This window comes from Microsporum canis, genomic scaffold, assembly GCF_000151145.1.
Source record: "Microsporum canis CBS 113480 supercont1.3 genomic scaffold, whole genome shotgun sequence".
NCBI lineage: Eukaryota > Fungi > Ascomycota > Eurotiomycetes > Onygenales > Arthrodermataceae > Microsporum > Microsporum canis.
The window spans coordinates 1,432,769-1,458,949 of record NW_003299167.1 but is presented as its reverse complement, the minus strand read 5'-3'; the positions used below and the strand labels follow the sequence as shown (position 1 = coordinate 1,458,949).

General features: G+C 47.7%; 10 protein-coding genes across 10 annotated transcripts; 6 read left to right on the top strand and 4 right to left on the bottom strand.

Moving 5' to 3' along the window:
• Positions 1 to 224: 224 nt before the first annotated feature.
• MCYG_03394 (conserved hypothetical protein) lies at positions 225 to 743 on the top strand (the record flags this gene model as incomplete). Its single annotated transcript, XM_002847842.1, has 1 exon — positions 225 to 743. The coding sequence occupies one exon, from the start codon at positions 225 to 227 to the stop codon at positions 741 to 743; it is 519 nt and encodes a 172-aa protein (XP_002847888.1).
• A 495-nt stretch (positions 744 to 1,238) lies between these two features.
• MCYG_03393 (serine hydroxymethyltransferase) lies at positions 1,239 to 2,846 on the bottom strand (the record flags this gene model as incomplete). The annotated part of the gene is made up of 4 exons (XM_002847841.1): positions 1,239 to 2,199; positions 2,266 to 2,630; positions 2,700 to 2,750; positions 2,811 to 2,846. 4 exons carry the CDS (start codon positions 2,844 to 2,846, stop codon positions 1,239 to 1,241), a joined length of 1,413 nt encoding a protein of 470 aa, XP_002847887.1.
• Positions 2,847 to 3,237: 391 nt separating this feature from the next.
• Positions 3,238 to 4,402, bottom strand: MCYG_03392 (conserved hypothetical protein; the record flags this gene model as incomplete). The annotated part of the gene is made up of 2 exons (XM_002847840.1): positions 3,238 to 4,087; positions 4,146 to 4,402. The coding sequence occupies 2 exons, from the start codon at positions 4,400 to 4,402 to the stop codon at positions 3,238 to 3,240; spliced, it is 1,107 nt and encodes a 368-aa protein (XP_002847886.1).
• A 315-nt stretch (positions 4,403 to 4,717) lies between these two features.
• Positions 4,718 to 7,571, top strand: MCYG_03391 (conserved hypothetical protein; the record flags this gene model as incomplete). Its single annotated transcript, XM_002847839.1, has 6 exons — positions 4,718 to 4,751; positions 4,809 to 5,109; positions 5,164 to 5,287; positions 5,345 to 5,647; positions 5,705 to 7,286; positions 7,441 to 7,571. The coding sequence occupies 6 exons, from the start codon at positions 4,718 to 4,720 to the stop codon at positions 7,569 to 7,571; spliced, it is 2,475 nt and encodes an 824-aa protein (XP_002847885.1).
• Positions 7,572 to 10,779: 3,208 nt separating this feature from the next.
• MCYG_03390 (conserved hypothetical protein) lies at positions 10,780 to 12,432 on the top strand (the record flags this gene model as incomplete). Its single annotated transcript, XM_002847838.1, has 2 exons — positions 10,780 to 10,791; positions 10,882 to 12,432. 2 exons carry the CDS (start codon positions 10,780 to 10,782, stop codon positions 12,430 to 12,432), a joined length of 1,563 nt encoding a protein of 520 aa, XP_002847884.1.
• A 1,638-nt stretch (positions 12,433 to 14,070) lies between these two features.
• Positions 14,071 to 15,190, top strand: MCYG_03389 (conserved hypothetical protein; the record flags this gene model as incomplete). The annotated part of the gene is made up of 2 exons (XM_002847837.1): positions 14,071 to 14,358; positions 14,572 to 15,190. 2 exons carry the CDS (start codon positions 14,189 to 14,191, stop codon positions 15,188 to 15,190), a joined length of 789 nt encoding a protein of 262 aa, XP_002847883.1.
• A 191-nt stretch (positions 15,191 to 15,381) lies between these two features.
• MCYG_03388 (conserved hypothetical protein) lies at positions 15,382 to 16,806 on the bottom strand (the record flags this gene model as incomplete). The annotated part of the gene is made up of 2 exons (XM_002847836.1): positions 15,382 to 16,524; positions 16,675 to 16,806. The coding sequence occupies 2 exons, from the start codon at positions 16,804 to 16,806 to the stop codon at positions 15,382 to 15,384; spliced, it is 1,275 nt and encodes a 424-aa protein (XP_002847882.1).
• A 1,115-nt stretch (positions 16,807 to 17,921) lies between these two features.
• On the top strand, positions 17,922 to 19,583 carry MCYG_03387 (prenylcysteine oxidase; the record flags this gene model as incomplete). Its single annotated transcript, XM_002847835.1, has 2 exons — positions 17,922 to 18,057; positions 18,115 to 19,583. 2 exons carry the CDS (start codon positions 17,922 to 17,924, stop codon positions 19,581 to 19,583), a joined length of 1,605 nt encoding a protein of 534 aa, XP_002847881.1.
• A 795-nt stretch (positions 19,584 to 20,378) lies between these two features.
• MCYG_03386 (Atg26p) lies at positions 20,379 to 22,431 on the top strand (the record flags this gene model as incomplete). The annotated part of the gene is made up of 2 exons (XM_002847834.1): positions 20,379 to 22,068; positions 22,144 to 22,431. The coding sequence occupies 2 exons, from the start codon at positions 20,389 to 20,391 to the stop codon at positions 22,429 to 22,431; spliced, it is 1,968 nt and encodes a 655-aa protein (XP_002847880.1).
• Positions 22,432 to 25,308: 2,877 nt separating this feature from the next.
• Positions 25,309 to 26,152, bottom strand: MCYG_03385 (prefoldin subunit 3; the record flags this gene model as incomplete). Its single annotated transcript, XM_002847833.1, has 4 exons — positions 25,309 to 25,431; positions 25,496 to 25,729; positions 25,789 to 26,038; positions 26,130 to 26,152. The coding sequence occupies 4 exons, from the start codon at positions 26,150 to 26,152 to the stop codon at positions 25,309 to 25,311; spliced, it is 630 nt and encodes a 209-aa protein (XP_002847879.1).
• Between the last annotated feature and the right edge of the window lie 29 nt (positions 26,153 to 26,181).

Sequence of the window (26,181 nt, the reverse complement as noted above, 5' to 3'; positions counted from 1 at the left end):
GGGGCGTTATAGAGGGGCTTTTTTTTCTTTTGCTGTCGCCGGAACATCTTTTCTGCCCCCAAAGAAAAAAAAAAAAAAAAACACCGCAACGACGTCATCTTCTTCTCTTCCCGCAAGCCCTTTTCGCCAGCCCTTCTCTTACTACGGAGGATCAACTCCTCCGTTGGCTGTCGATGTTGAAAACAGCTTCATGAGATCCTTCAGTGATAATAATATTAATAATAATGTCCGTCCAACCGTCCTCAGCGCATGCCACTCCAACGCGCAAAACTCCCGGCGTCTCCTCCACACATCCTAATACGCCAAACATCCAACCACCTCCGTCACAACAGGACGAGGCCACCTCCGATCCAAAAGTCGCACCTACATTCCCTCCTCCACAGACATTTGATATCCTCCCGCCTCTTCACGCGCTCTTGGCTCGTCTCCTTTCAAACCCATCGACCAGCTTTGCTACAGGCCAGCCGGGGGAATCAGGCCTCTCTCAATCTACGGAACAGACACCCGGCGGTGGGATCGCGTCACTGGATGGCCTGGATCCGAAGTCGTTGCTTACAGGAGCTAGTGCGGTCAAGATACGAATTCAAAAGGCGAGGAACGCTGTTGAGGAGTTGCCGGATATAGACCGAACGATTGCTGAGCAGGAAGAGGAGATTCAGCAGTTAGAAAGGAGGATTGCGAAACTTAAGGGAGTTATGGATGAGTTTAGAGTGAGGAGTGAGAAGCTTGTGGGCGGCATATGACGGCGTCAGTCCTTTTTTTTTTTTTTCTTTATGAAACGGTGATGTACGATTATTAGCGATTGTTACGATACCAATTTGTGTTTTACGAGATGACAATGAATCGAAGCGGTTGATGGTCAAAAGTCATACATATTTTCATAATGAGCCAGAAGTTTTGGGACTAAGGCAGCCAGTGATGAGACATGGCTGTCATCGAAATAGTTGAATGTACAGATGAAACTGAGGCAATCTGCCAGAACACAAGGAAATATATTAATGAACCAAGAAATGAAGTTGATATCGTCCCACCAAAAACACCATGGATTGCTTGTTGAAGATCCATAACACGTAGATTCACCGGTCATCGCTCCCAAAAAAAATCGTGTTTGCACATAAAGGTTGAAAATTCATCGCTTTTTTTACCCATTTTTTCTTCTTTTCCAGACGAAGCAATGCACCGGGTCATGACATCAAAGGGGAATAAAGGAAATTTAAGGAGAGGAGATTGATGGCATTTTAGACTGGGAGAGGGAAAGTGCTGGCCCATTCGGCGATCTCCTTTCTGAGCTCAACAATTTCCTTGACGGAGTCATCGGCGACCTTGGCCTTGAAGTCCTTGAGCTTGTTGGCCTCCTTGGGCAGCTTGCTCTGGACATCCTTGCAGATATTGATGGCGGTGTCGATGTAGCGGGTGATGCGCTTGAAATCTTCCTCGCCCATACCACGAGAGCTCATGGCCGGAGCGCCGATTCTGAGACCGCATGGGGTCAGGGCAGACTTGTCTCCTGGGATAGAGTTCTTGTTGCAGGTAATGTTGATTTGCTCGAGGACGGCTTCAACACGAGCACCATCGAGACCCTTGGGCCTTAGGTCGAGGAGGACCATGTGGCTGTCAGTTCCGTCAGCAACGAGTGTGTGTCCAAGTTTCTTCAGCTCTTCCTCGACAGCCTTGGCGTTCTTGAGGACTTGTTCTTGGTATTGCTTGAACTCGGGGGTATCGACCTGCTTGAGGGCAACGGCCAAGGCGGTGATGGTGTGGTTGTGGGGGCCACCCTGATGGCCGGGGAAGACGGAGAAGTTGATTGGGTTCTCGAGGTCATACATGATCTCCTTACCGTTCTTATCGGTGCTTCTAACGCCCTTGCGGAAGAAGATCATGGCTCCTCGGGGTCCACGGAGAGACTTGTGGGTAGTGGTGGTAACAACATCGGCGTGTTCAAATGGAGATGGAATGACACCGGCAGCAATGAGGCCGGAAATGTGAGCCATGTCGACAATGAGATAGGCACCAACGGAGTCGGCAATCTTCCTCATTCTGGCATAGTCGATAAGACGGCAGTAGGCAGAAGTACCGGCAACAAGACACTTTGGTCTGTAGAGCTTAGCATTGGACTCAAGCAAGTCATAGTCAATTATGCCAGTCTCGAGGTTGACCTGGTATGGGAAAGTCTCAAAGTAAGTGGAGACAGCAGAGATTCTATCAATCATCGAATGTTAATGTTCTTTTTTTTTGGGTTCTCCAAATTCAGTGTATATAACATACTTCTTAGTAGGAGTCTGATAACCGTGACTCAGATGGCCGCCGTGTGGCAGGTCCAAACCCATGAGTCTGTCATGAGGTCTCATCAAGGCCTGGTAGACCTGGAGATTGGCAGGGCTTCCACTGAGACACTGGACGTTGACTCCCCATTTCTCGGGGTCCAGGTTGAAAGCCTTGAGAGCTCTGCGCTGGCAGGTAAGCTCGAGGGAGTCAATGTGCTGGTTTCCGCCATAGTAACGGGCTCCAGGGTATCCCTCTGAATACTTGTTCGACATGGGGGAGCCCAGAGCATCGAAGACAGCTCGCGAGGTCACATTCTCAGAGGCAATGAGAAGGATGGATTCCCGTTGACGCTTGATCTCTTTTTCCTGTTTCCTCATTGTTAAATCTCGCCGAATGTACCAGTAAAGTCACAATACGGAAGACGACAGACGTACCATGATCTCGGCGATCTCTGGATCAGAGTCCACAAGGGATTTTTCCATTTGCTGTTGACATTGTCAGTTCCGCATCCCTTGACCTGGAGTTGGAGGGGTAGCTTCACTTACCTCACGATGAGCCTGAGAGAGGGCGTAGGTAGACATGATGAATCTGATTCTTCTTCGTATAGGCTTCCTTGTCAATCCCTAGGCAGCAACCAGTCCTGGCTCTGTATATTCAAGTTGCTTGGTTGTTGTTGTTGTTGAAGAGATTTTCTCGGAAGGTTTTTATTTTTGGCCGGAAGAAAAGTTCGGTGGGGGTGGTGGCTTTTTTTTTTTTTTTTTTTTTTTTTTTTTTTTTGGCTTCCTGCTTTAGCTCATCTCAATTATTCGCTGGGGTCGGAAGATTCAGTGAGTATATCAACAGAATAAATATATAAATGGGATGAATATAGGGGTGGGTAGTAACCGGAGCAGATATATACGGAGCAATCGGTGTGTACATGGACCGGAGAAAAGGTATATGGTTTTGCATGTCCTATTTGGGCCGTTATATTTACATAGCTTCCGACTGTCTCTTCCGCCGCTTCTCTTCCTTGCGTACTTTTCGCTCTTCATCAATCTCGTCTCTGTGTTTTTTCTTGCTGTTTTTCTTTTGGGCTTCAGGGCTGTCTGCCTTTTGTCTGCCTTCTATGCTCTTCTTGGACTTCTTCTGCTTCTTCTGCTCGCCGTCTTCCCGTATCGGAAGAGACTGTCTCTTCTTCGGGCTCTCTCGCGCCGAACTGGCTGGCTCTTCATCGCCCTCGATATCCTGCTTTCTCTTCTTGTGCTTTCGATCTATATCGGCTCCCTTGGGCACTTTGAACTGCTTGTCCTCTGGCTCTGGCTCGCTGTCGCTTAACCCAATTGTTTCTGGAAGCTGATCTGCCGACCCAAACGGCTTGTAGCGCATTCGTAGATTTTGGGGCTGCTTTGGTGGCCTTTTCGTCAAGGCTGATATGTCCACGGATCCGTTGGCATGGAAGTTATCTCCGTGTGGGATACTGACGACCTGCTCGAGACGGTATGTTCTGGAGACAGGGCGTCTTTGCCGGCGGTAGACATTACCATCCTTACCTGGAATAAGCAGCGATTTCTGCTTCTCGGCCCCTAGCTGGTTCTCCTGTAGTCGGTAGGCAGTTCCCTTGTGTGTCAGGACTGGCTCTCCACCTGAGATGGCATTCACAGCAAGGCTCTCTATCGACGATACCGGAACTCCCATGGGGGCTGTTATATGCCATAACTGCTTGCCGTCAAGGTTGGAGAGAAGCTGTGATATATCGCTGGGCTGGGAGGAAGATTTCTGCATGAACTGGAATCCTGGTGGAGGCTTAAATGCTTTAGATGGTAGAGGGGCAATTGTATTCCTATTGTTAGGTCGTTAGCCAACAGCACCCTAGTAAAGCTCGCAGATCAATTGCATACTCCTCTTGTATCGTCACCTTCTTTTTACTAGAGGGAGGTGGTACAGGTTCCGCAGGTGATGCTGATTCTGAATCTTCATCTTCTGTACCAGTTGAGCCCCTTGAAGACTCTCCCGAGCTGGGAATACTCGATTCCTCTGTTGTCTCGATGGCCTTTTTGCTTTTCTTTGGCTTATCCTGTCTCGTAAGCCGCGATTCCTCCTCGCTCTCTGAACTTGAACTGTCCGAAACTATTTCTTTGCTCAACGGCGCTTTCATATTGTATCGAGCGAATTCAAAGATCGTGAGAGGTCAGACGTTAGGAAAACTACAAACTCATAAGTAGGAATTGGTATAGCCCGTCTAAGAAAAAATGAAACAAAAGAGCGTCTGTAGTCGTTATATCGCCCAGGAAAAAAAGACAATGTTTGATATCTTCAAATCGCTTTTTCGAAGCTCAAGAAAACTTTTTTTTTGGCACCGAGCACGGGCCACATCTAAGCCGATAAGATAAAAAAATAAACTTATCAAATATGAAGGGAAAAAAAACCAACGCTCATTAATATTAATGTAACAGGGGAATTTATTTGAATAATGAAACGAAGAGCCTCAGGGCAATCGCAGCCAGGTAATTGACATAACTGCGGTACTTTGATTCAGACAGTTTTGCTAACAACACCTATAGCAGCACCCATCAGTGCGATTGCAGCTCGAAGAGCCCGACAAGCTAACAGTACGGTCGAAAAACCAGCTGCCGGCACAATAGAGCCCAAATCGACAGGAAAATCTTCTTCAAAACGGGCAAAGGCTTCCTCATCGTCGATACCCCAGAAGCAAACCGGAATTTCACGAGAACCTACACACACTTCCCGGAATGGGATAGAGGTCGAGGCAGTAGACATAGGCACTAGCCAGGACGATGATGAATATGCGGTAGAGGATGACAATAAAAGCCAGTCTCCGAGGGAGGATGGCCGTGAAGAGAGGTATATTACACCTACCACGATCAATGGTTACAAAATACTGATGCCAGTATACAGCAATTTGCCTGCATTAATTTCTGAGCCACAGGAGAATTTCTTACTATCCAAGGGACGCATCACCCGTGACAGTGTTGTATATACTAGAGAAGATGCTGTCTGTCTACGGCTAAAGCTAAAGACGGTACGAGACTGGTACATTACCCCTCCGGCGAATACAGAGTACTGATTGAGTCGATAGACATTAGCAATCGTTGGCCAGTATGATATCTGGGTAAAACGAGGGGTGGTGAGCGTGATGGGAGCGAAGCTATACCCAAGTCCTATAGTACACAGGGTTTATGCGCCCTCTACACACTCTTTGCCAGTTATAAAATCTGTATCCGGGCCCGACGGATATGCTGAAGTCGAGCTCATCTCCGTCCAAGATGGCCTACCTCAGCTCAGTCGAATATCTAACTTGTACTATCGGATATGGAATGGCCAGAGAGAATCAACTGTCCGGAGGAACCCTTTGGACCTCGAGAAAGCCTCATTTTCCATTGTGAGTTGTGCCCGGAACATCCACTTATGAAAGCATGGTTGACCAATATTTGGATAGTTAAATTCATCCTCTGACGATCCTTATAAACGGCATCTTCGTCCTCTCCATCTAGATAAGAAATGGAGCGTGATGATCAAACAGCTTTCTCGACGCGCCGAGTATCTACGAGTGCTTACCTGCGGGCCTGGAGGATCAGGCAAGTCGACGTTCAACAGATACCTGCTGAACCATCTGCTCAGTCCCTCACCCGACGATGCCAGCAAATTGGCGAACGAAGACGGCGTTGCCTTCCTTGACCTGGACCCCGGGCAACCAGAGTTCTCGCCGATGGGCCACGTCTATCTAGCCCATCTACGCGCCCCAGTACTGGGGCCGCCCTTGTCGCATCCCTCGCTCGGTTCAGGAGACGGCTCAATCATCCGATCACATCATATCGGCGGCAGCTCCCCCAAGGACGATTCCGACCACTACGTCCAGTGTGCCATGAACCTTCTAGACCATTATGGGAGGTTTCTTGAAAGTTATCCCCAGTGTCCGCTTATCATCAACTACCCCGGATGGATATTTGGGAAGGGCCTAGAAATCCTAACCCGGTTCTTGGAAACGCTTGGACTCTCCGATGTAGTGTATACGAGCGAAACAGGGCCGGAGGAAGTGGCTTGGCCGCTCCAATCTGTGGCGAAAGAATTCGGCATACCGTTCTCGACCCTGCCATCCCAGCCAACAGAGTATGCATCTCGATCCAGTGGCCAGCTAAGAACTATGCAGATGGTCTCTTATTTTCACATGCAAGATGCTTGTTCGTCGTCTTCTAAACCATACTGGTCTGCCACTCCTCTGTGCCAGACACGCACAATCAAGGTGAACTACTCGGGCAGCAGCCAAGGCATACTCGGTGTAATGATAGTGGGCTACCCTCACGATAAGGAGCATATACTAAATCTATTGGATGGATCGATAGTAGGAGTCGTGGCAATCGAGCGTGCCGATGCCATCAAGTCTTCGTCTTCATTCTCGACCGTGTCCGATCGGGATAGTATATCCGACGCGGCTGAGGGTGAAGGTAGCACAGTAGGCTCACCACCCAGCAGCACCGATAAACAAACTCATCCCTGCCTACACCGCACCGAGAGAGAGAACCTCCCTTATCTCTTCAGCGGCAATGGGACATGCGCGCCTCTGGACCCCGAACTATCCTACTCCCTGGGCCTAGCCCTTATCCGATCAGTCGACACGGCCTCCGAGACCATCGAGCTTATCTCGCCCATCCGATCTACGGCTGTGCGCGATGCGTTGGAACGCGGACATCAAATCGTGCTTGTGCGAGGACGTCTCGACAATCCAGACTGGGCAATTGGCGAAGAATACTTTGCCGCTCGATGGGCGCACAGGCAATTACCACAGTTACAGCAAAGGCTAAAGCAGCAGCAGAAGCCAGAGAGTCGCTCGACTCAAGAGAGGGAGCGTTATATTTATCAAGGTAGAGTGAAGGAGCGGTTACGTCGGGCAGGAGAAGTGCCATGGATGCATGCATCGGGCGCCTCCAAGGCAGAATCTACCGCTACCTCTCACACCACCAAGTCGAATAAGATGTGGAAGCTACGGAAGATAGCATATTCTGCAGACTCCAGCAGCGGGAGTGAGCAAGAATGGTGATAATTCTTTTTTACCGCTACATGAGTAGATATTTGATGCATGCAAGTTGGGAAATAAACAAGCCTACCCTTGGGGTTTTTTTCCTACCCCTTCATCCCAGCTTTATTTCTAATACTTACTTATATCAAGATATATAGTATGGGATGTATGTAATAATGTGTCATATGCTCCCGCTCACCGTCTGGTCGGACAGCCAACGGGAGCAGACCATGTCATCGAGGCTGAACGATTGCCGGGACGGGACACATGTAAGAGCATACGTACATAGCATATACATACATACAGGGGCTGCGGTGACAAGATCACTGCACATGCATAAGATAAGTGCTATGTAGCAACGAGAAGTAAGTGAATCGTGCATGCCAGAGTAAATCGAGAACGCATCCCCATGTCCAAACCATGGCGAACGGTTCGTCCAGGACAGGATGAAACGCAGGCCGTATATGTATACGATGTGATAATATAGATACATTTGACAGCCATAAGTATACCTCCAAAGTATACGGCAGGTATACACATACCTGGGCTCAATAGCCGAAAACGAGAACCTTGACGTCTTGTTATAAACATGGCCCGTGGCTATTATCTAAGTGCTCCAGTATACGGAGTATGTGAATGGCTATTATATAAAAGAAACGACCGGAAGAGGATCCGTATAGCAGAACCGTCCGAAAAAAAGGGAGAAAAAGCAAAGAAAAGTAGAGGGCGTCGTCTGCCGGATGCATCACAACGCCGCGTCTCTTCACGATCTTGAGCCTTGAACACGATGAAGGTCGCAAGATGAGAGATGGGAACGAGAAAAGAGAGAGACTAATGACAGCTCACATCGCATCCATCTTTCGGATTGACGCTCCCGCTGCTCCCCGTCCTTCCCGTATGCACACTATTTAAGACTATCCCACCCCTTTTTTCTATCAGGACCAGATGGTGGTGCATCCGCATCTCTCTACTCCAAGCGATTGGGACATCACATTTCTCCCCCATGGGGCAGAAGCAAGCAGAAGAAACAAAAAAACAATATTCCTTCACGTTTTGTATTTCTTTTTCCTCCTTTAAACGGGTTTGTATGACTCAAGTGCGAGACAGGGGTCAGGGATTCGGCAACTTTCCTTTTTTTCTCTCGTCTCTGGCGGATGTATTGATGTAAGTCCAGTGTGTGTTTGTTTTGTATTACGCAGCAGTCAACATATATTAAGTGACAGTAGTATGGGATGCAGATAACCGCTGGACATGCAAGGCCAGGGGGTTCCATGGATGGAAGGGAGACATCAGCCCAATGAAGGAGCGTTCACGCCAGTGCCATGCATACTAAAATGCGATCTCTACTCACTCTCTATATGTATATACTATGTATATACTATGATGGGTGATGAAGTATGGTTCGTGTGCATGTATGATGACGCTACTGCGGGTTGCCTGGAGGGAGAGCGACAGAGAGAAGAGAGACCAGGAAGAAGAGTCGCTCTCTCGCCCGCTATTGGAACACGATAGAAAGAGCGGTGAACGGCTGGTCCATGGACGAATGGGATCGTCGTCCGGGGAATTACAGAGTCCATCTCTGCATCCTTGAGCCGCAGCTATACATATATACATACATATGTATATGCTCGATTAATATATGTATATGCACCATGTATGGGTATTAGTAAGAGGTGAGTCGTTGAGTTGCCGTGCAACCCTAGCCCATGTCTTGTCCCTTGGGTTCTCAACGGCGATTGTCCGTACATCATGATACATGAGATCTAGACAGGCGAAGAGCTGGCCATGCATGTGCGAATACGACTTTATCTGATATCTGCATACCATGCTAACATCTCTATACATGCAAAGAACAGAGAAGTATATATGTATACAAGTACTCTGATCAGCGAGATCACCAACTTGCCACTCCCATATAAGCAGGTAAGCTCGGTCTCTGCCCTGTTTTCGCACTTCTGGCCGGGACTAGATCGCAGGGCGGAGAGAACAGAAGTGGAAGAGAGACGGACGGGCTGGCAAGAGCTCGCGTGTTGCCTTGTCCACTCGACTGCAACGGTATCCCACAGGCTGACGAACCCACGGTGGACCTGTATTCATATATACATTACATAGTATATACCGTATGAGGAAGATGTCCGGGACGACCGAGGTGCCACACGAGACCGTTGAGCTGCCTGAGACGAGAACGAGCAGCCATGTCCGAGTCCTCCGAAGACGCACACAGAGGGAGAGTAAAAGAGTAAAAAGGAGGCAAAGGATGAAACGCTGGTTCGGGCCCAGGAGGAGGTCGCAGCCATAGTGGATGGGTGGACTTACTTCCCCTTGGGCAGCGACAAGAAGGACTAGCGACGCCCTAGAAGCCGGCTGGAAGGGAAGCCAGGCAGTCTCCTTTCTATGGGCATCTTCATGTATCTATCCCCTCACACACACACACTCTCTCTCTATCTATCGTCTTCTATCTATAATATATATCTACCTTCATCTACCATCGACCATCTGCTTCTGTGGATGTAACGTAGCTTACATAATATACCGAGGCTTGGCACTGAACCATGGCCCCGGGAAAGTCACGCGTACTGTCATCATAATACAAATAATACATACATTCAATACACATAAACACTTTGTATATCGAAGCAAGACGGAGAAGATGGAGACGACGAAAAGAAGGTGAAGAGAAAAGAAGAGAAAGCAGAGAAAAACTCGAGAGTTGCGTGATCGAGTGGTAAGGATGTCCCCTGAGGTGGGAGAGTCTTATAAGACGCCCTACTAAGAAGCCCTGCCCCGCCAGCCAAAAAAAAAAGGGACGAAGAAGCCGCGGAGAGACAAGAAGTAATTGAGGTCTTAGTAAAGACCGCAACTTGATAGGCGAGGCATTAAAAGGGCGGACAAAGATATGGTAAAAGAGAAGAAGCCTCAACGGCGCTGCATCTTCTGATACCACTAACCACTGCTCCATAGACGCCCTACATACATATTACTCACTCCCATGTACCGCCAGACCGACGTCGCAGCCGAAAGAAGTCAGCGTCGCACGAGCAGAGAAAGGCCGTGAAGGAAATAAAAGGGTAAAATTCCCGAGGGATTTGCAGGGAAGAAAGACGAAGAAGAAGAAGAAAAAAGACAAGAGGAAAAAGCAAAAAAGGGTTTCAATTTCTTCTTCTTTTTTCCTTTTTATTTTTTTATTTTTTTATTTTTTATTTTTTTTATACCGCAAGCTTTAATCTTATTTTTTTTTTGAGTTTTTGGGTTTCGATGTTACTTTAAAGTTCGCTTGTTTTGGAAAATAATAATAATATATGTATGGACGCTTTTTCTTCTTCTTACTCCCTCTGACTTCTCGAAGCAGTTTCTCACGATATCGTCACCGTCAACGATATCATCTATCGACAGTCCTCGTCGACGTCGAAGCATGTCTCTTCGCGCCAGGGCGACCCTGACTCTCTCCTCTCGTCTCTCCTGACACTAACCGTCCTCCCCGTCTCGTCACCCTAGCTATGGATTTCATTGTAAGTACATCTACAATTGTATACACTGTCTGCAATGTATATATTCTATATCTATATTATCTTAAAAGGGTGTACTTGCTGACAGATTAGCTCTCCCTGACACACTTCTGCGAAGTGCATGGCCCGACCTCCATTCTCTGCTCCCAGATACTGCCCACCCCCTGTCAGCAGTGTTCCCCGGACTCGCCCGTCTCCTCGCCAGACGGATCGCCTTCTTCACCCTCGTCTTCATCGTCTATCCACGTACGAGACGCCCGTCATGCTCCGGTCACGGCCACTGCGGCGCCAGACCTCAGTTCTTCCCCCTCGTCAGTCCGCTGCGTCACCACATCCGCCATCGAGCCCCTCGCCACCCCGCCTGCTTCGGCCCCTGTGACTGCACCGCGCATAGAAGACCATCCTTGGTTTGCCAGCGAGAAGAATCTCAAGGCTGCAGGAGGAGTGTCTGGTGTAACTGGACCCGAGAAAAAGTCGGCGGCTCGGCTTGGTGGTGGTGGTGGTGCGGACGGAGATACTTGCGCCAGCTGTAGACTCAAGCTGCCCGAGGATGTCAGTAGACAGCTTCCCCTGGACGCCAATGGCTCACGCGAGGACCACGGATACCACAGCAGCCCTGTTCTACGCTCGAGGGAGGTCGTCTATGCCTGTCGAGGCAGCCATGCAGATCACCACTACGACCAGGACGACGATTATACCTGCTCTTCCACCCCGGTCTCTTCGTCCTCGCATCACCACAACAGCAGCAGCAACGGCAACGGCAACAATTATTATTCACCTGCATCAGTACACTCGTCTTATTCTTCGGATTCCTCCTGTCACACCCACGTAGTCACCTATTTGTCCATGCGCGGACCTGCCAACCCAGATGACTACTCCCTCCTCCGCCGCGCCTCCATCCGCACCCTCTCCTGCGAACTGCTGCCCCGCGGCCTCTCCTCTGGCCCTCTATCCTTTGGTGATTCGTCTGCCGGATACACGGTTGCCTACGTCTTCCGTCTGCCTGACCCCATGGCACGCGGAAAGCGTCGAAGTTACGCCCTAGTCGCTCTCGCAGGCAAAGATGCTGGCCGCACCTTCAAAGCTAGCCCACTCATCTGGCGTACGTTTGCCCGTATCGCAAACAACATCGTCAGCGCGGCAGAGAAGTTCCAGGAGGGTGAAAAGGTTCGTGAACATGGCTACCCTGCTGTGCCTACAACCGCATCAACACATGCTCCTTCTGGACGCAATTACACGCCTATATCATCCTTCTTGACTGGAAGAGCCCTCGACCCAGACGGCCACCCCAGAAGAGTAGGTCAGGTTCGCGCCCGCAACCTGATCGAGATCGTGGGGAACGAATACATCTTTGCTGAACTACATGCTCAATTCGTTGCCTTGCTACAGCAGCTCAGCGCCATGTTCATTTCTCCCTCCGACAGCCACCATGCAGACATGTACGATGATTACACCGGTCGGTCGTCTTCAGACCGATTGAGAGGCACCGGCAGCACCGGAAGTGATCGCAGCAGCATCGACCACGACCGCTCCGCCACCGCCATCGGAGCTGCATCCTTCGCAAAGCAGTTCTCGCAGCTACAGATGTCTACATCGGTACCAAAGCCAATTCCCATCTCTCGACGAAGGAAGATGGTTGCGTAGGCCTGTTCCTTGTTTACCTACCTACCCTGGTCCCTTCCCTTCCCTCCCCCTCGGCCGACTATCCCGCCCTGTTTCACCCCCGACTTCGACCAGGCCTTGACTCGTGGATGTTTTCTTTTTCCACTTTCTCCCTCTTTCTTCTTCTCCTCCCTCCCCCCAGATGTACCACAATGTCACCGCTGCCACCCGGTCGGGCTCTGCCAAATCCCATCCCTTGTTACGATGGCCGATCTGAAACCAGTCACGGCGTTCCCCTTTATACCCCTGTTCTTACTATGCATCCTCGACATGGTCTCGACCCACCCGCTACCAACATCACCAGAAGCCGCCTTTACGACGTAATGAACCTGATCGATACCAGACATACCCAACCCATAGACACACACACATACTTATATCACCGCCATTAATCCCTCATGCATCCCCGCCATTCACACTCTCGCTTTCCGCATGAGGACCAACGCCTAACATGCATCTTCACCATCGCTAAAAAGTCCAGCCGTGGGGAGAAAGGAAAAAAAAAACCAAAACCAAAAAGCTCGATCGGTTGATTTCTTTTCTTTTTCTCTTCTCATCTTCTCCGCCTCGCTCGTCTCTCTCCCCCCCGCCCTCTCTCAAACTACTGCGCTACAACACGCAACGAGTCCAACGGCTTTTCCTCTTTTTCTTTTTTCTTTTCTCAGTTCTTAGACGGGGCAATATCGGCAAGGGCTGGTGCACGGGTTTCGATACCCTCTGGCTTTTATTTCTCTTTTCTTCTTTCTGCTTCTTCATCCAGGGTGTTTTTACGGACCAGCGACTCGGCTTTGTGCTTTTCTTCTTCTTCTTCGTGTTCCTCTCTCCCGATAGATCTCTTTTCTTTTCTCTTTTCTCTACGGCTTCACGGACCGGCAAGTTCTTCGGCTCGACCTTGATATCCTCTTTTCTTTTCCTTTCTTTCCGCTTTCTCCTTTCTACTTTTCACTTCTACTTCTTAGGGCGGGGACCCAAGTTAGCTTATCCTGTTCTTTTCTTCTCTTCATTGCCTTCTCCACCGTCGTGCTGCGGCGTGTGTCGAGTCGTTTTGTGCTTTACTTTACCCACTTCTACTCACTGCCTTTTTATCTAATTACCTCCGTACTCCCTTGAGCAAATAAATATATTTAATACCTTCTTTTACATCCCGTGCAAGTTGTGGATTCAACAGTTCCAATCTTCTGTAGTTGAACAGGACAGGCCAGATGGCAATTTGCATCTGATATTAAATTATCAAACGTTACTTATTTTTGGCCAAAGTCAGAATTTTCAGTGAGCCGAAGTCTTCACGTGATGCCGCTTTGTTATTCACACTTGTTGGCTTGTGACTTTACATGTGCAATCTATAATATTAACGTCGATGTCTGTAGAGTAGCATGAGCAAGTCTTGTAATTGACTAGTAACATCGACTCGAAAGACCTTGACTCTCGCTCAATTGCTCTTCGTCCTCCTTCAAGATGTTTAGATGTATAAGATGACTAAGCGGGACGGAGAAACATTCCAAAAAGAGACAGAAAGCCACAAAAAATATCTCAGAGTGAAAAACATCAACTTCACACATACAAAGTACAATACAACTTCTACACATCTACCTAATCCTTCACTCGAGAGTCACTGTTTATCCTTGTGGTGGACTCCTTACATCTGACTTTATACCCGTTTTTAGTTCTACCCCGTTAGCGAAGAGGGACACAGAACTGCACACTTCTTGTGGGATAATATAATAGTTAAATCTTCACAATGTCGACGTCGTTTGATAAATGCAAGACGCGGCCGCCGCACATGGACGCTATTTTAAATGGACTCGACAGATATAACCCCGAGACAACGACTGTTTTCCAAGATTACATTGTACAGCAGTGCGAGGACAGGACGTTTGACTGCTATGCCAATCTAGCGTTATTGAAACTGTACGTTCTTTCTCTTTTCCTTTTACTTTCGATCTGCCCGAAATACACTCGTTTGAAATGATTATTTACCTATAAACGTTTCCTATTAACACGACCATACCATTGGTATACATGGGGAGAACTTTTAATATGATTAAAACATTCAATTCACCTGTTTTCTTGCACCACTTTGAGAGACATACGCTATCAGACCACTCTAACAAAGGACAACAGTTACCAATTTAACCCACACCTCCTCAACATCGAAACCACAACCAATATCCTAGTCAAGGCCCTCACGGTCTTCCCCTCCCCCGCCTTCTCTCTCTCCCTCGCCCTCCTCCCAGCATACACTCAGCCGTTCAGCTCTTCTGCCCCCGCCCAAGGCCCATCCTCCACCCTCCCCATCCAAACAGCAGATTTCGTCGAGTCAGTCCAGAAACTCGCTCGTCTCTCTACACTGCTTGAATCAGCCCAATATTCCCTCTTCTGGTCCACCCTAAACTCAGATGATCTCTACGCGGACCTAACTGCCGATGTTGCGGGTTTCGAAGAGCTGATTCGTGTACGTATCGCGGTAGAAGTTGGAAAAGCCTTCCGTGAAATTAGTGCGGAGATGTTGATGGATTGGCTAGATGTTAAGGGGTTGGATACTTTGGAGAAATTCGCTGTAGATGTATGTGGGTGGGAAGTTGATAAGAGCGGTGCCTCAGGGCCCGGTGATGCGAAGAACGTTATTGTTAGGGTCCCGAGGAATAAGGAGAACGAGGCTCGAGGAGAGGTTAAGGGTGAGAAGGTCGGGATTGAGATGTTTGGAAGAGTTATTAGGAGGGGCTTTGAGCAGCCCGCTTGATTCTATTCCCCTCTTCCCCTCCCCTTTCATTCACCTCTTCAAATAGATACCTATGTTGTTAAAAGGGTTACTTTTTTTACCCACGTTACGTCTTTTAATGGCTTTTATTTAACGGCTAGACTAAACAAAATCAAAACAATCATGTCTTTCAATCGTTTCCAGTTTCTATCTACCTTTTTTTCCCAATTCTTCTATTTAGACACTAGCCTTTCTTCCCACTGCACACCAACCCATTCCTCCCGCCATCCAGCCTCCCCTATCTTTTCAGGTGCACAGTCCGCCGCACAAACACCCAATATAATAGTCCCCCACTCCATACCCAAATCATCCTTCGGTCCCAGACCAATTCCTTCCATCCCTTCCTCAAGAACAGCAATTGCATGCGGTACAAGCTGTAGCTCAAATACACGATCCCCGCCGCACGACTCACACCGTGGAATGCTACTCTTCCCTCCACCACTGGTCTGCACTTTCGCATTCGACTGTCCCTCAGAAGAAGCGAATAACTTACCCACTTCATCACTCGTCGAGTATAATAGTGGCGTTCCGCGGAATTCATATCTAAGTACTTGTTCTGGGTTATGTTCCAGGCGCGTGGAAAAGCGAATAAACGACTTGTCCATGGCGGATTCGAAGAGGTCCTTTTCCGACTCCTTTTTGCCTGAAGATGATGCGGGGTCGTTTTCTGTCTCGAGGGTATCTATCTGTACATTGGATGGAAGTTTTGTCTCCTCTACCTTGGAGAGAGCTTCATATTCGGCGTCGAAGAAGTAATGTGGAAATGGTGGTGGGAAAGCAGACTGTTCTGGCCAGGGAGCTTGTGGTCCTGCGGGTTTGGTGGATGGTTGCATAGGAGATGAAATGCGTGCTTTCTGCGCGAATGTTTCGGGGAGCTTCTCCTCTTCTGGCTTTTGCGGTACTACTGCCGCAAGTGATGATGTAGGCAGTGAAGCGAATGGGTTGGCACCACTGGTTCCTGCGCCAGTTGAAAAGGGATTGGAGTTTCCTGACGTGCTGGAAGTTGGTTTCACGCCGAAAAGATCAGCCCCCAGATCTCGTTTCGGTTTATTTTGCGCTTCTTCCTTTTGCTTTTCGAATACTTTTTCTCTGTCTTCGACGGTTTTATGTCTCTTCACGGCGCGCAATGCGCGTACGCTTCCCTTTTTGCGACTACATGTTCTCCTCACGCAACCGAATATATACAGCCATCTCTCATCGTGCGCAAAGTGTTCGGGTAGGTCTCCATTTAGTTGTAGGATAAGGGGCATCGGGTCATTGCAAATCTTGCATTTGGCGAAATCTCCTGGAGGAGGGGTCGCGGGGTCAAGCCATGTCTGATAAGATAAAAAAGTGTGTGCCGTTAGCAATGCAGCTTTTCTAATTATATCGTTCAAACGTTGCGCATAAGTAAGCCCTGTATAATGATGGACAGAGGGCAAATAGGCCACTGAGAGGAGAGATATAGAGAATTGGGGTATACTCACCGGCCATCCACCTAAGTGGCTTATAGTATCACTGAGCTCTTCCTTAGAAGCATATCCAAGAAGAACACCTGTTTCGGTGTAGTCATCAAGTTCTTCATCTATGCCAGATGAGTCACTATCGTAAGGATCCATGTTTCTTCCCGCTGCGAGAGATTCACTTCTCTATCTTTCTATCTTATACAAAACTTTTTTATCTTGTGAGAATCAAAAATTGTTTATCGGTGACTCACGTGATCATAGCGATAAGGAAATAACTAATCATATTTATATTTTGTTTATTTTATTAGCTAGTTGGAAGCTCTTCTGATGTTTGACTATTCGATCTAACAATTAGAATATTTCTGGTTAGAAATAGCAGATATCTATTTCACTCGCTTTGCATCTGTGTGTTGTCCCTCGAGATGTTCTGATATCATCAACAAAAGAAGTGGAACCATGTTTAACTATATAGACTTACTTAAATTATGTTAATTCTACTTCCAACTTCCACTAACCCCTTGAAACGGATATGGGGCATCTATTTACAATGGCATGAGTATATATATTATTATTTGGTGGCGTCCTTTCGTCGTTTTCTGAGATACGGTGCCCCCCTGAGACGGGGCTGTTTCTTTCTGTATCGCGGTATCGGTTTCAACCAACAGCAAGGTCAGCGTTCAGCCCAGACACGGGCTACCGCATTAGTATGTGTGTACAGACGAATATAAGTATGCAGCCATCCATCGTCTATCTCCTCGCCGTGTCGATCCTATAAAGTGCGCTAGCTCTCACCCGCTATAAATAACTCATGCTTTGTCCTGTGCAGGCGAACCAACATATCCGGATACATGCATATTGCTCGACCGTCGTGCATCAACAAGGTGATATAAATGCATCGCTGTGTGCCGCAGAGCATTTAGTTTAACAGCACTCGAAAAGCTGTGGTACAGGGCTGAAGCAGCGTTCGTTGTACGGAGAGTACTTGCTACCTTCCTGCCGATATTGCTACTGTGGCTTCCTTTCTTCTACCTCAGTGCTGTGCTTGTGACAAGGGGAACTCCACAGTTCACTGCAGCCATTGCAGATATACAGGCATCCACTATGCTTTGAGCTGCCCTACCCTTGATGTTTGCCTGCATATTCTGATCGACAACTCGCTTGTGCAAAAATCCGGTGTGACAACGCCCGACACCTGCAGAAGTAGCCCTCGTTTATCTGTCTACATTTTGGTCATCAGTTGAATTGGTCGGAACCGCAAACAAATCACCATGCATACCATCCGCTTTACCGTTGTTTTCTATTTGCTCCTGCTGTCAAACTTCGTCTTGTCGCAGGAAGTGCAGCAACCATTAGGAGCAGAGACACCAGTCGCCTCCAAGAAACCAAAAATGGTTGCAGTAATCGGTATGAAAATGGATAGTGAAACCCTTTAAAGCAATCCCCATGCTAATTATCTACAAGGTGCTGGGTCTGGAGGGACGTCTGCAGCTTACTATCTCCGAACTTATGCCGATTACTTCTCCGTTCCCATAAACATCACGATATTCGAACAATCGTCATATGTTGGTGGACGATCAACCACCGTTGATGTCTTCGATGATCCATCCCTACCCATAGAGCTGGGGGCATCGATATTTGTCGAGGTGAATAGAAATCTCATGAAAGCTGCAAAGAACTTTGGCCTCACAATCCAAGGTGCCGGAGATACCCGACCAAAGGAGGCAACGGACAGTTTGGGTGTATGGGATGGAAGTAAATTCGTATTTCAGCAGAGAGAGGGCAACTACAGATGGTGGAACATTGTGCAACTTCTCTGGAAGTACGGATGGGCTCCAATGAGAACCCAAGATTTAATGAAGTCCACAATTGGCAAGTTTCTGAAATTATACCGATACCCGCTATTTCCATGGAAGAATCTTTCTGAGGCCGCACGAAGTAGTGGGCTGATCGAGTCAACCTGGGCCACGGGAGCAGAGTTCTTGAAGGACAACCACATATCAGAAACATTCTCGAGAGAGGTAATTCAAGCAAGTACTCGCGTGAACTATGGCCAAAACCTTCCTCTCATACATGGGCTGGAGACCATGGTATGCATGGCAGCGCAAGGTGCGGTCTCAGTCCGGGGAGGAAACTGGCAGATATTTCGTGGTATGGCAGAAGCATCCAAGGCTGTCTTGAAACTTGGATCTAAAGTTACAAGCTTGAAAAATCGAGACAATAGCGCCTACACCATCTCCTATAATACAAAGACCAACACAACAGAGGAAGAAGTGTTCGACAATGTCGTGATAGCCGCTCCACTTCAGTTCTCGAATATTGAGCTCGAGCCTACTCTCAATAAGCCGGATGAAATCCCTTATGTCAAGCTACATGTCACTCTCTTCTCATCGCCTCATAGACTGTCTCCTAAATACTTCAACCTCCCACTTAGTGCCACGGTGCCTGAAACCGTTCTCACCACCTTACCCAAGGGCCTTAACCTGGGATCTCGCCGTGATGGGGTTGGGCCTACTGGATTTTGGAGTATAAGTACTCTTCGCAAGGTGCAGCCGCCAGCGAAACAAAAGGCTGATGTCCCAGATCACTATGTTTACAAGATCTTCTCTCCCGAACCACTGAACGCAATGTTCCTATCAGGCATTCTGGGACTAGAGGGGCCGACAAATGGATCGATCACAGATTTTTCAAAGTCAGACATCAGCTGGAGCCATGAGAAAGTGTGGCACTCATATCCTGTGCTATACCCGCGGGTGACATTCGAAGACATCCAGCTAGCTCCGAACCTATGGTACACTAGTGGGATCGAAAGCCTGATCTCAACCATGGAGACGAGCTCTCTTTCTGGAATGAACGTCGCTGCTCTGATGGTTTCCCAGTGGACGGAAGACTTTGATCCAAAGATGAATATTTTGGAAGGAGATCCTCATTAGGGCCGTTGTCGAAGTTTCTGGCTAGCTTTCATCGTCTTTCTTTCTTTTTGGATGCTTGCAACGGCGCTTTCGGCATGGCGTAATATTGTTAATCCTAGTTTCGTTCCTTATCTCTTGTATTCGTAGAACCTGGCCGGTTGGTTCCGTAGTCCGGATCCTCGGTTGGTGAAAAGAGAGATGCACTGAGCCAAGATGCGCACCTCACTTTTGATTCTCTCGCTATTTGTTTGTTAGTTGGGCTTCGGTATAACTGGCATTCCACCACGCCGTCTGTATGCCTTGTCCGGTGTTCTATAACACTCAACGGCTGACAACGTCTGGTGTTTTTTAAGGTTGTTTCCCCATCGGACTAGTTAGTTAGGGGCGAGGTGGAGCGTAACTCCAGCATATGAAATCGCCGATTCTTCCAACAGCGCCCCGTTGGGTCATGTCTCTTGTAAATCCGTGGAAAGTGACCTTGCTTGCTGACCTTTTTTCCTTTGGTCTTCCTTACAAAGAGAAAGAAAAAAACGCCTTTTCCGTGACTTTGCTGACTTTCGGAACATGTGACTGCAAACATGTGACACATGTAGGTTTCTGCTTTGGGATAGCTAGAAGTGGATAACGTCAGAGAGCCGCAACTTTTCCTCTCAACTTCAACTTCAACTTCAACTTCTCTTTAACCATCACCTACGACCAACAACCAGTACAGCCTGCACCACTAACGCTGTGATATCTACGTCTATCCAATACAGTACACCAAGTATCTTTCTTAACTACCTAACAACTACTTTTATTCTACCGCAGTTATGGAACCCATCCTACTATGTGGCCCGTGATACCGAGAGATCTTAAGCGCCCTATAATATCTTGCTTGTTTCAGAACGTCCCTCTTCCCTCTCTCCCTTCGAATAATATCGTCTACCGTGCATTTGGTCCGTTTGTAATATCTGATAGCAAGATGTCGAAAGCGTTTTGGAGGCTCTGTGAGCTTCTAGCCCACCAGGGCCAGCAAGACCTTCCTACCGCTTTCCCGCCAGAAACAGAGGAAGAGATTCAGCAACTATATGACCAAGTAAGCGGTCGTCGGCGGAGTAAAAGCAACGGAGGCAGTGAAAATGAACCTGCCACAACGGAAACTACCAGCACTAGCGGGTCTGCACCTGTTGATAGCACCACCCATGACTTCGATGTCCAAACTCTCAAATCCTCCATATCTAACTTATCCCAAGATAACGCTCCCATGTTCTTTGACGATAACTCCGCGTCTATTATCAACTTCAAACCAACAGAACCACTGCGAATAACCTGCCTTACTATCGGTTCTCGTGGTGATGTTCAGCCATATATTTCACTCTGCAAGGGCTTGCTAGAAGAAGGGCACAAGCCCCGCATCGCAACTCACAAGGAGTTTGAGAGCTGGATAAGAGAGCATGGTATTGACTTTGCTCCTATCGATGGCGATCCGGCAGAACTTATGAGAATATGTGTTGATCATGGCATGTTTACATATGCGTTCTTGAGGGAAGCAACCACAAACTTCCGCGGATGGATAGACGATCTTCTTTCTTCGTCTTGGAAGGGCTGCCAGAATTCCGATATCCTCATAGAATCCCCAAGTGCTATGGCTGGTATTCACGTCGCCGAAGCCTTGGGGATCCCCTACTTCCGTGCCTTCACTATGCCCTGGACAAAGACAGCAGTATATCCCCACGCATTTGCTGTCCCGGACCGCAATCTAGGAGGGACGTATAATAGACTTACTTATGCAGTGTTTGACGCCTTATTTTGGAAGGCTATTTCTGGACAAGTCAATAGATGGAGAAAGAAGCAGCTTGGCCTGCAGCCTACAAGCCTCGACAAGATGCAGCCAGATAAAGTTCCTTTCCTTTATAATTTCTCCCCTTCGGTCGTACCGCCTCCCACAGACTATCTAGAGTGGGTACGTGTGACTGGCTACTGGTTTTTGAACGCAGCGTCGGATTGGACTCCACCAGAAGACCTTGTAGCATTTATTGCCAAGGCAAAGGCCGACAAAAAGAAACTGGTATACATTGGGTTCGGATCAATAGTCGTCTCTGACCCTGCAGCCATGACGAAAACAGTGGTCGAGTCTGTACGAAAGACTGGTGTACGATGTATCTTGTCCAAAGGCTGGTCAGATAGGCATGGAGACCCAAAGAGTTCACAAGTGGAAATTGAACTTCCCCCAGAGATTCACCAAATTGATGCCGCACCCCACGACTGGTTATTCTCCCAAGTTGACGCTGTTGCGCATCACGGCGGGGCCGGAACAACTGGAGCCAGCCTTAGAGCTGGGGTACCTACTATTGTGAAACCTTTTTTTGGAGACCAGTTCTTCTTTGGCACCCGCGTACACGATCTTGGAGTTGGTTTGTGTATGAAGAAATTGAATGTTGTTGCCTTCACCAGAGCGTTATGGGAAGCTACTAATAGCCAGCGCATGATTATAAAGGCTAAACAAATTGGCGAACGGATCCGTCAGGTATGCCTTACCACCCATTTCATTCCTCCTTTCATTATATTTGAATCGCCGGTGTATAACTGACTTATACCATAGGAAGATGGCGTTTCCAAGGCTATTCAGTCCATATATCGGGACCTAGAATATGCCAAAACTCTCACTTACTTACGTCGTACCGCTGCTGGTCATCCTTCAAGTGATGCCCTTGATGAAGAGAGCCTTGAAGATTTCCTAGATGGAATTGAGGAGTCTTGGACCTTCATCGGTGACGAGATATTCCCGAGAACCCAGGATCCCAGGAGCGAACTTGCTTCTCTGATGGGCGGGGCTGCAGCTGGAACTTTACCACCTCTAGATGATGACGAAGAGGATGTCGCTTGCTGATAGGCGGTGACTAGTCTCTACCACAATACACTCTAGTTCGTACATGTTTTGCTGCAACTATTACGATTTACGATCCCAATGAAAGGTAGGTAGGGTGTGTTAAGGCGCTATGGGACTTTGGTTTCAGTCTTTCTCATTTACTTTTGTTTCTTTCCGTCATTGTTCATTTACTTCATATCTTCATGCATAATCTTTCATTCTCATATATCTGCCACTACTAAAGGAGTCCGGCGTCGACATGGAGCAAACAAAGGTCGCATCCGCATCTCAAACACAGACCTGAATGAACATCTCCCGCGTTATGCTCTATGTGAATACCTCCCGTTTATAGTGTAGCGATACCGCCATCGCATCTCGCCGAGTTTCTGCAAGAAAGAACTGCCCCTCCCGAGCTGCGAGTTTCAAACGTGACCAGCGACGCCAACCTCGCCAAGTTGCACCTGTAACTTACCCCTAGCAGCGCTTCAGCTTACTGGCGGCTGTCTCATCCACTCATCGTTACAATTGCTTGATGGTGGTAGACGCTAACAGGAGAGAGCACGCCTTGCTTAATGAACAGCGGAAAAGCTGATGTTTACAGTCTAAGATGTTGCTGATGTGGATGGTCATCGATACCTAGCCCTTGGTATTGCGCGCGAACGAGCCTGCGGAGTGCTCAAAACTGCTGTTTGCCTTTTATCTTTGCCTGCCTCTCGACGCGCTGGCCAGGGGGTCGCGAGAAGGGGCAAGGCATTTGGCACCGGGATCAGACTCGAGTTTATGCGCTGCGCGCTATACGGAGATTATAAAGGTTCCGAAGCTCAGCGTAACGCATGCACCGGATTCTTTGCTCAAGTACCCTCTCTCTCCCTCTCTATCTCTTTCTTTCTCTTTGCCAATTCTTTCCTTTCTCTCTCTCTCTCGTTAGAAAGGACCTGCTGAGCAGTTCTGTTGGATTATGTTTCTATGTTATACTTTCCTCGCTGGCTGGTCCATCAAATGAGTGCATATACAGATAGACTGCTCTCTCACTGAGACCTGCTCACAACTTCTCACCTGTTCTTGCCTTGCTCCTTGGACACCTACACTCTCTTTAAAAACCTCCTTCTTTCCCACTATCTCCCTTTATACACAACTTGAAAGATGAATTATGTCTATGAGTAGCTTATCTATAGCTATCGGAAAGCTCAATAAGATATAAGAAGGTTAACAACAGAACCGGTACTAGTAGTTATAGACAGTAGCACTACCCTACTTATCTTGGATGAAGGGATCGTCAAGGCGTACTATGAGAAGATCAAGGGCGCCAGATATGATGCTAAGCGATATTTAGAACATCTCAATGCTATCGTTTTTCCTCGCTGTTGGTAAGGACCCCATGGCTATCATCCCCAGCACGCCCAAGACCAAAGAAAGAAAAAAAAAGAAAAAAGAATAAAAAAAAAGGAAACAGAGCGAAGAGGAGGGGAGGGTAGTTATATCAGTCGCTTCATGTGAGCTGCATCCCATCCAGGCGTAATTTCAATTTTCATGCCCGGGTTAAATACACGTCCTGATATCCTATTTAATACCCTGTATACTCCAATTTTGTAGAATAACTCAAACTCCGCCACATAGTTGCTTGCAATGCCTAATCCATCCATTTTCAGCCTCACCATGAAGTCTAGTAAGAGGAGCCATACCTACTATGGAGTGGGCAGAAGGCCTGCTGCCACGCACGCAGCCTGACACGCCCCAAACGCTGAATTGCATGCTATTATAGATGCTGGAGCTGTTGCTCCTAACGTCGCCCCCCAGGTGAAGCCAGCAGCCGCATAGCAAGCCATGACGATAGTGGCACATCCGGCTTGACATATCCCATACGCAGCTGGGCCCCCAAGTACACTGCTCGTAAGGAGGAGAAAGGGTAAAAGGATACCGTGGAGAAGCATATTGTGGGTTGTAAAAGTCGGATTGTGGGTTATAGATGTCGGATTGTGGGTTGTAGATGTCGGATTGTTGGGTAAATCAAGAAATACTGAGAACAGGGAGAATGGGGGGTTATTATACTCGCGCGGATAGAGAAAAGAGAGGACAACAGGAAGTCAGGATCCTGTTTTATGCATCCTGCAGTCCTTTTACAAGTTTCTTTTTACTTGTGCCAAACTTGGGGAGCTACTGGCTAAACATAATAGTTACCTAGGGCATGATGTAACCCGGATTATCTCCCTATATATCAATACAAGCCCTTGGGAGAAACGGAAGATAACGACATACGGAGTACGGCGATACGGTCATCACACGGCTCGAGCAGAGACTTCGGCCATGGTGGTATTTGTATATAGTATTCTCGTAAATGCTGTTCTTTCGACAGACGGTTTAACAAGTTCCTTGGGTGGTAGATGGGGAATATCAGGGTTGGGTATCTCATCATCCGTTACCAGCATGGTGATTGAAAAAATTGGGATAGATCTATTAAGAGTAAATATGTGAAACGTGTGGCTGTAGGAAATGAAAGTTGAGATTAGTTGATGTTGTCTATACCTAGTGTTTGAACCTGGCGAGAAAAGGGGATCACGGTTAACTAGTCAGCGGAACTACTTTGATAGCAACGAGCTGGCGGTAAAACCATTTCATACTATCAACATTTTTCTATATTCAAAAGGGGCCATTTTTACCGGTGGTTTTATCCTGTCAGTCTTTTTTGTCCTGAAGAGTGTCAGCTACGTTGGCCTCGGTTTTTCAAGTGTCATTTTCTCGTTCCTGGTGCCAGTATACGAGCGTCCATTTGTGCAGCCCTTTTGTCTAGGAATAATGATATACAAGGAAAACCAAGCCCAATTTTTGTATATAAGGCCCTCTTTTATCCTGGAAAGAAAACCTGAGAAGATGGCTCCACGTTTGTATAAATGGTTATAACTAACCATCTGTCCGTACCCGCTTCCCTTCACCTTCTGTTTCCTCATCTTTACCCTCTGCTTTCTCCTTTCGTCTCTGTACCACATCCCAGTTATATACACGGGCTGTCGCAACCTCGAGTGTCTAAAAACATGCATTAGTTTGTCAGTTTCATAATTCTACTCGACCATGTTAAAGATGAACTGACCGTAACCTGCTCTCTCAAAAACTCCATGTCCTCTTCGCAGTTCTTGAAGCTCACTTCCGCAGCCTGTAATTTATCTTCTAGTAATGTTTCTGCCTCGTCGATGGGATATGCAAGCATAACGTTTGCTGCAAGCCATAGGTATACTTCATCTGTATCATCGGGTAATACAGTCGCATGGGCATAGAGCGTGTCATTCATGTCAAATGTGGTTTTAATAGGTTCGTTTGTGCCAGCCTAGCAGATATATCTCGTCAATGTCAAGGAACCAGAGTATTCCAAGCATAAGGCCGTACCTCTCTCCTACTCTTCAAAAATCTAACAGTCTCGAGGGTTTTTCGTATATCTGGAATTTTCTGCTGCAGGCCCTGTGCACGTCTCTGTGTATTTACTTCCATGAATTGATATTTGGACACCATCTCCTGGAATGATCTAAGTGTGGGCTCAACATCTGCCCTTGTGGTAACGTAGTCTGTGACATTGTCGACGAAAGGAGCTGCTGGGATACCGCGAGGATTAGAACCTGTCGTTGGAAGGCTTCGTTTTCTATATATTTCCGTTCATCAGCCAACTTTCTGGTGATAATTGGGGATTTATTCAAGGGTTATGGGGAGTGTATGTGGGGGAGCAAGTATACGTCTCTGCTTGTTTCTCTGCCATCTCGATAAATACCACAACTCCCTGATTTG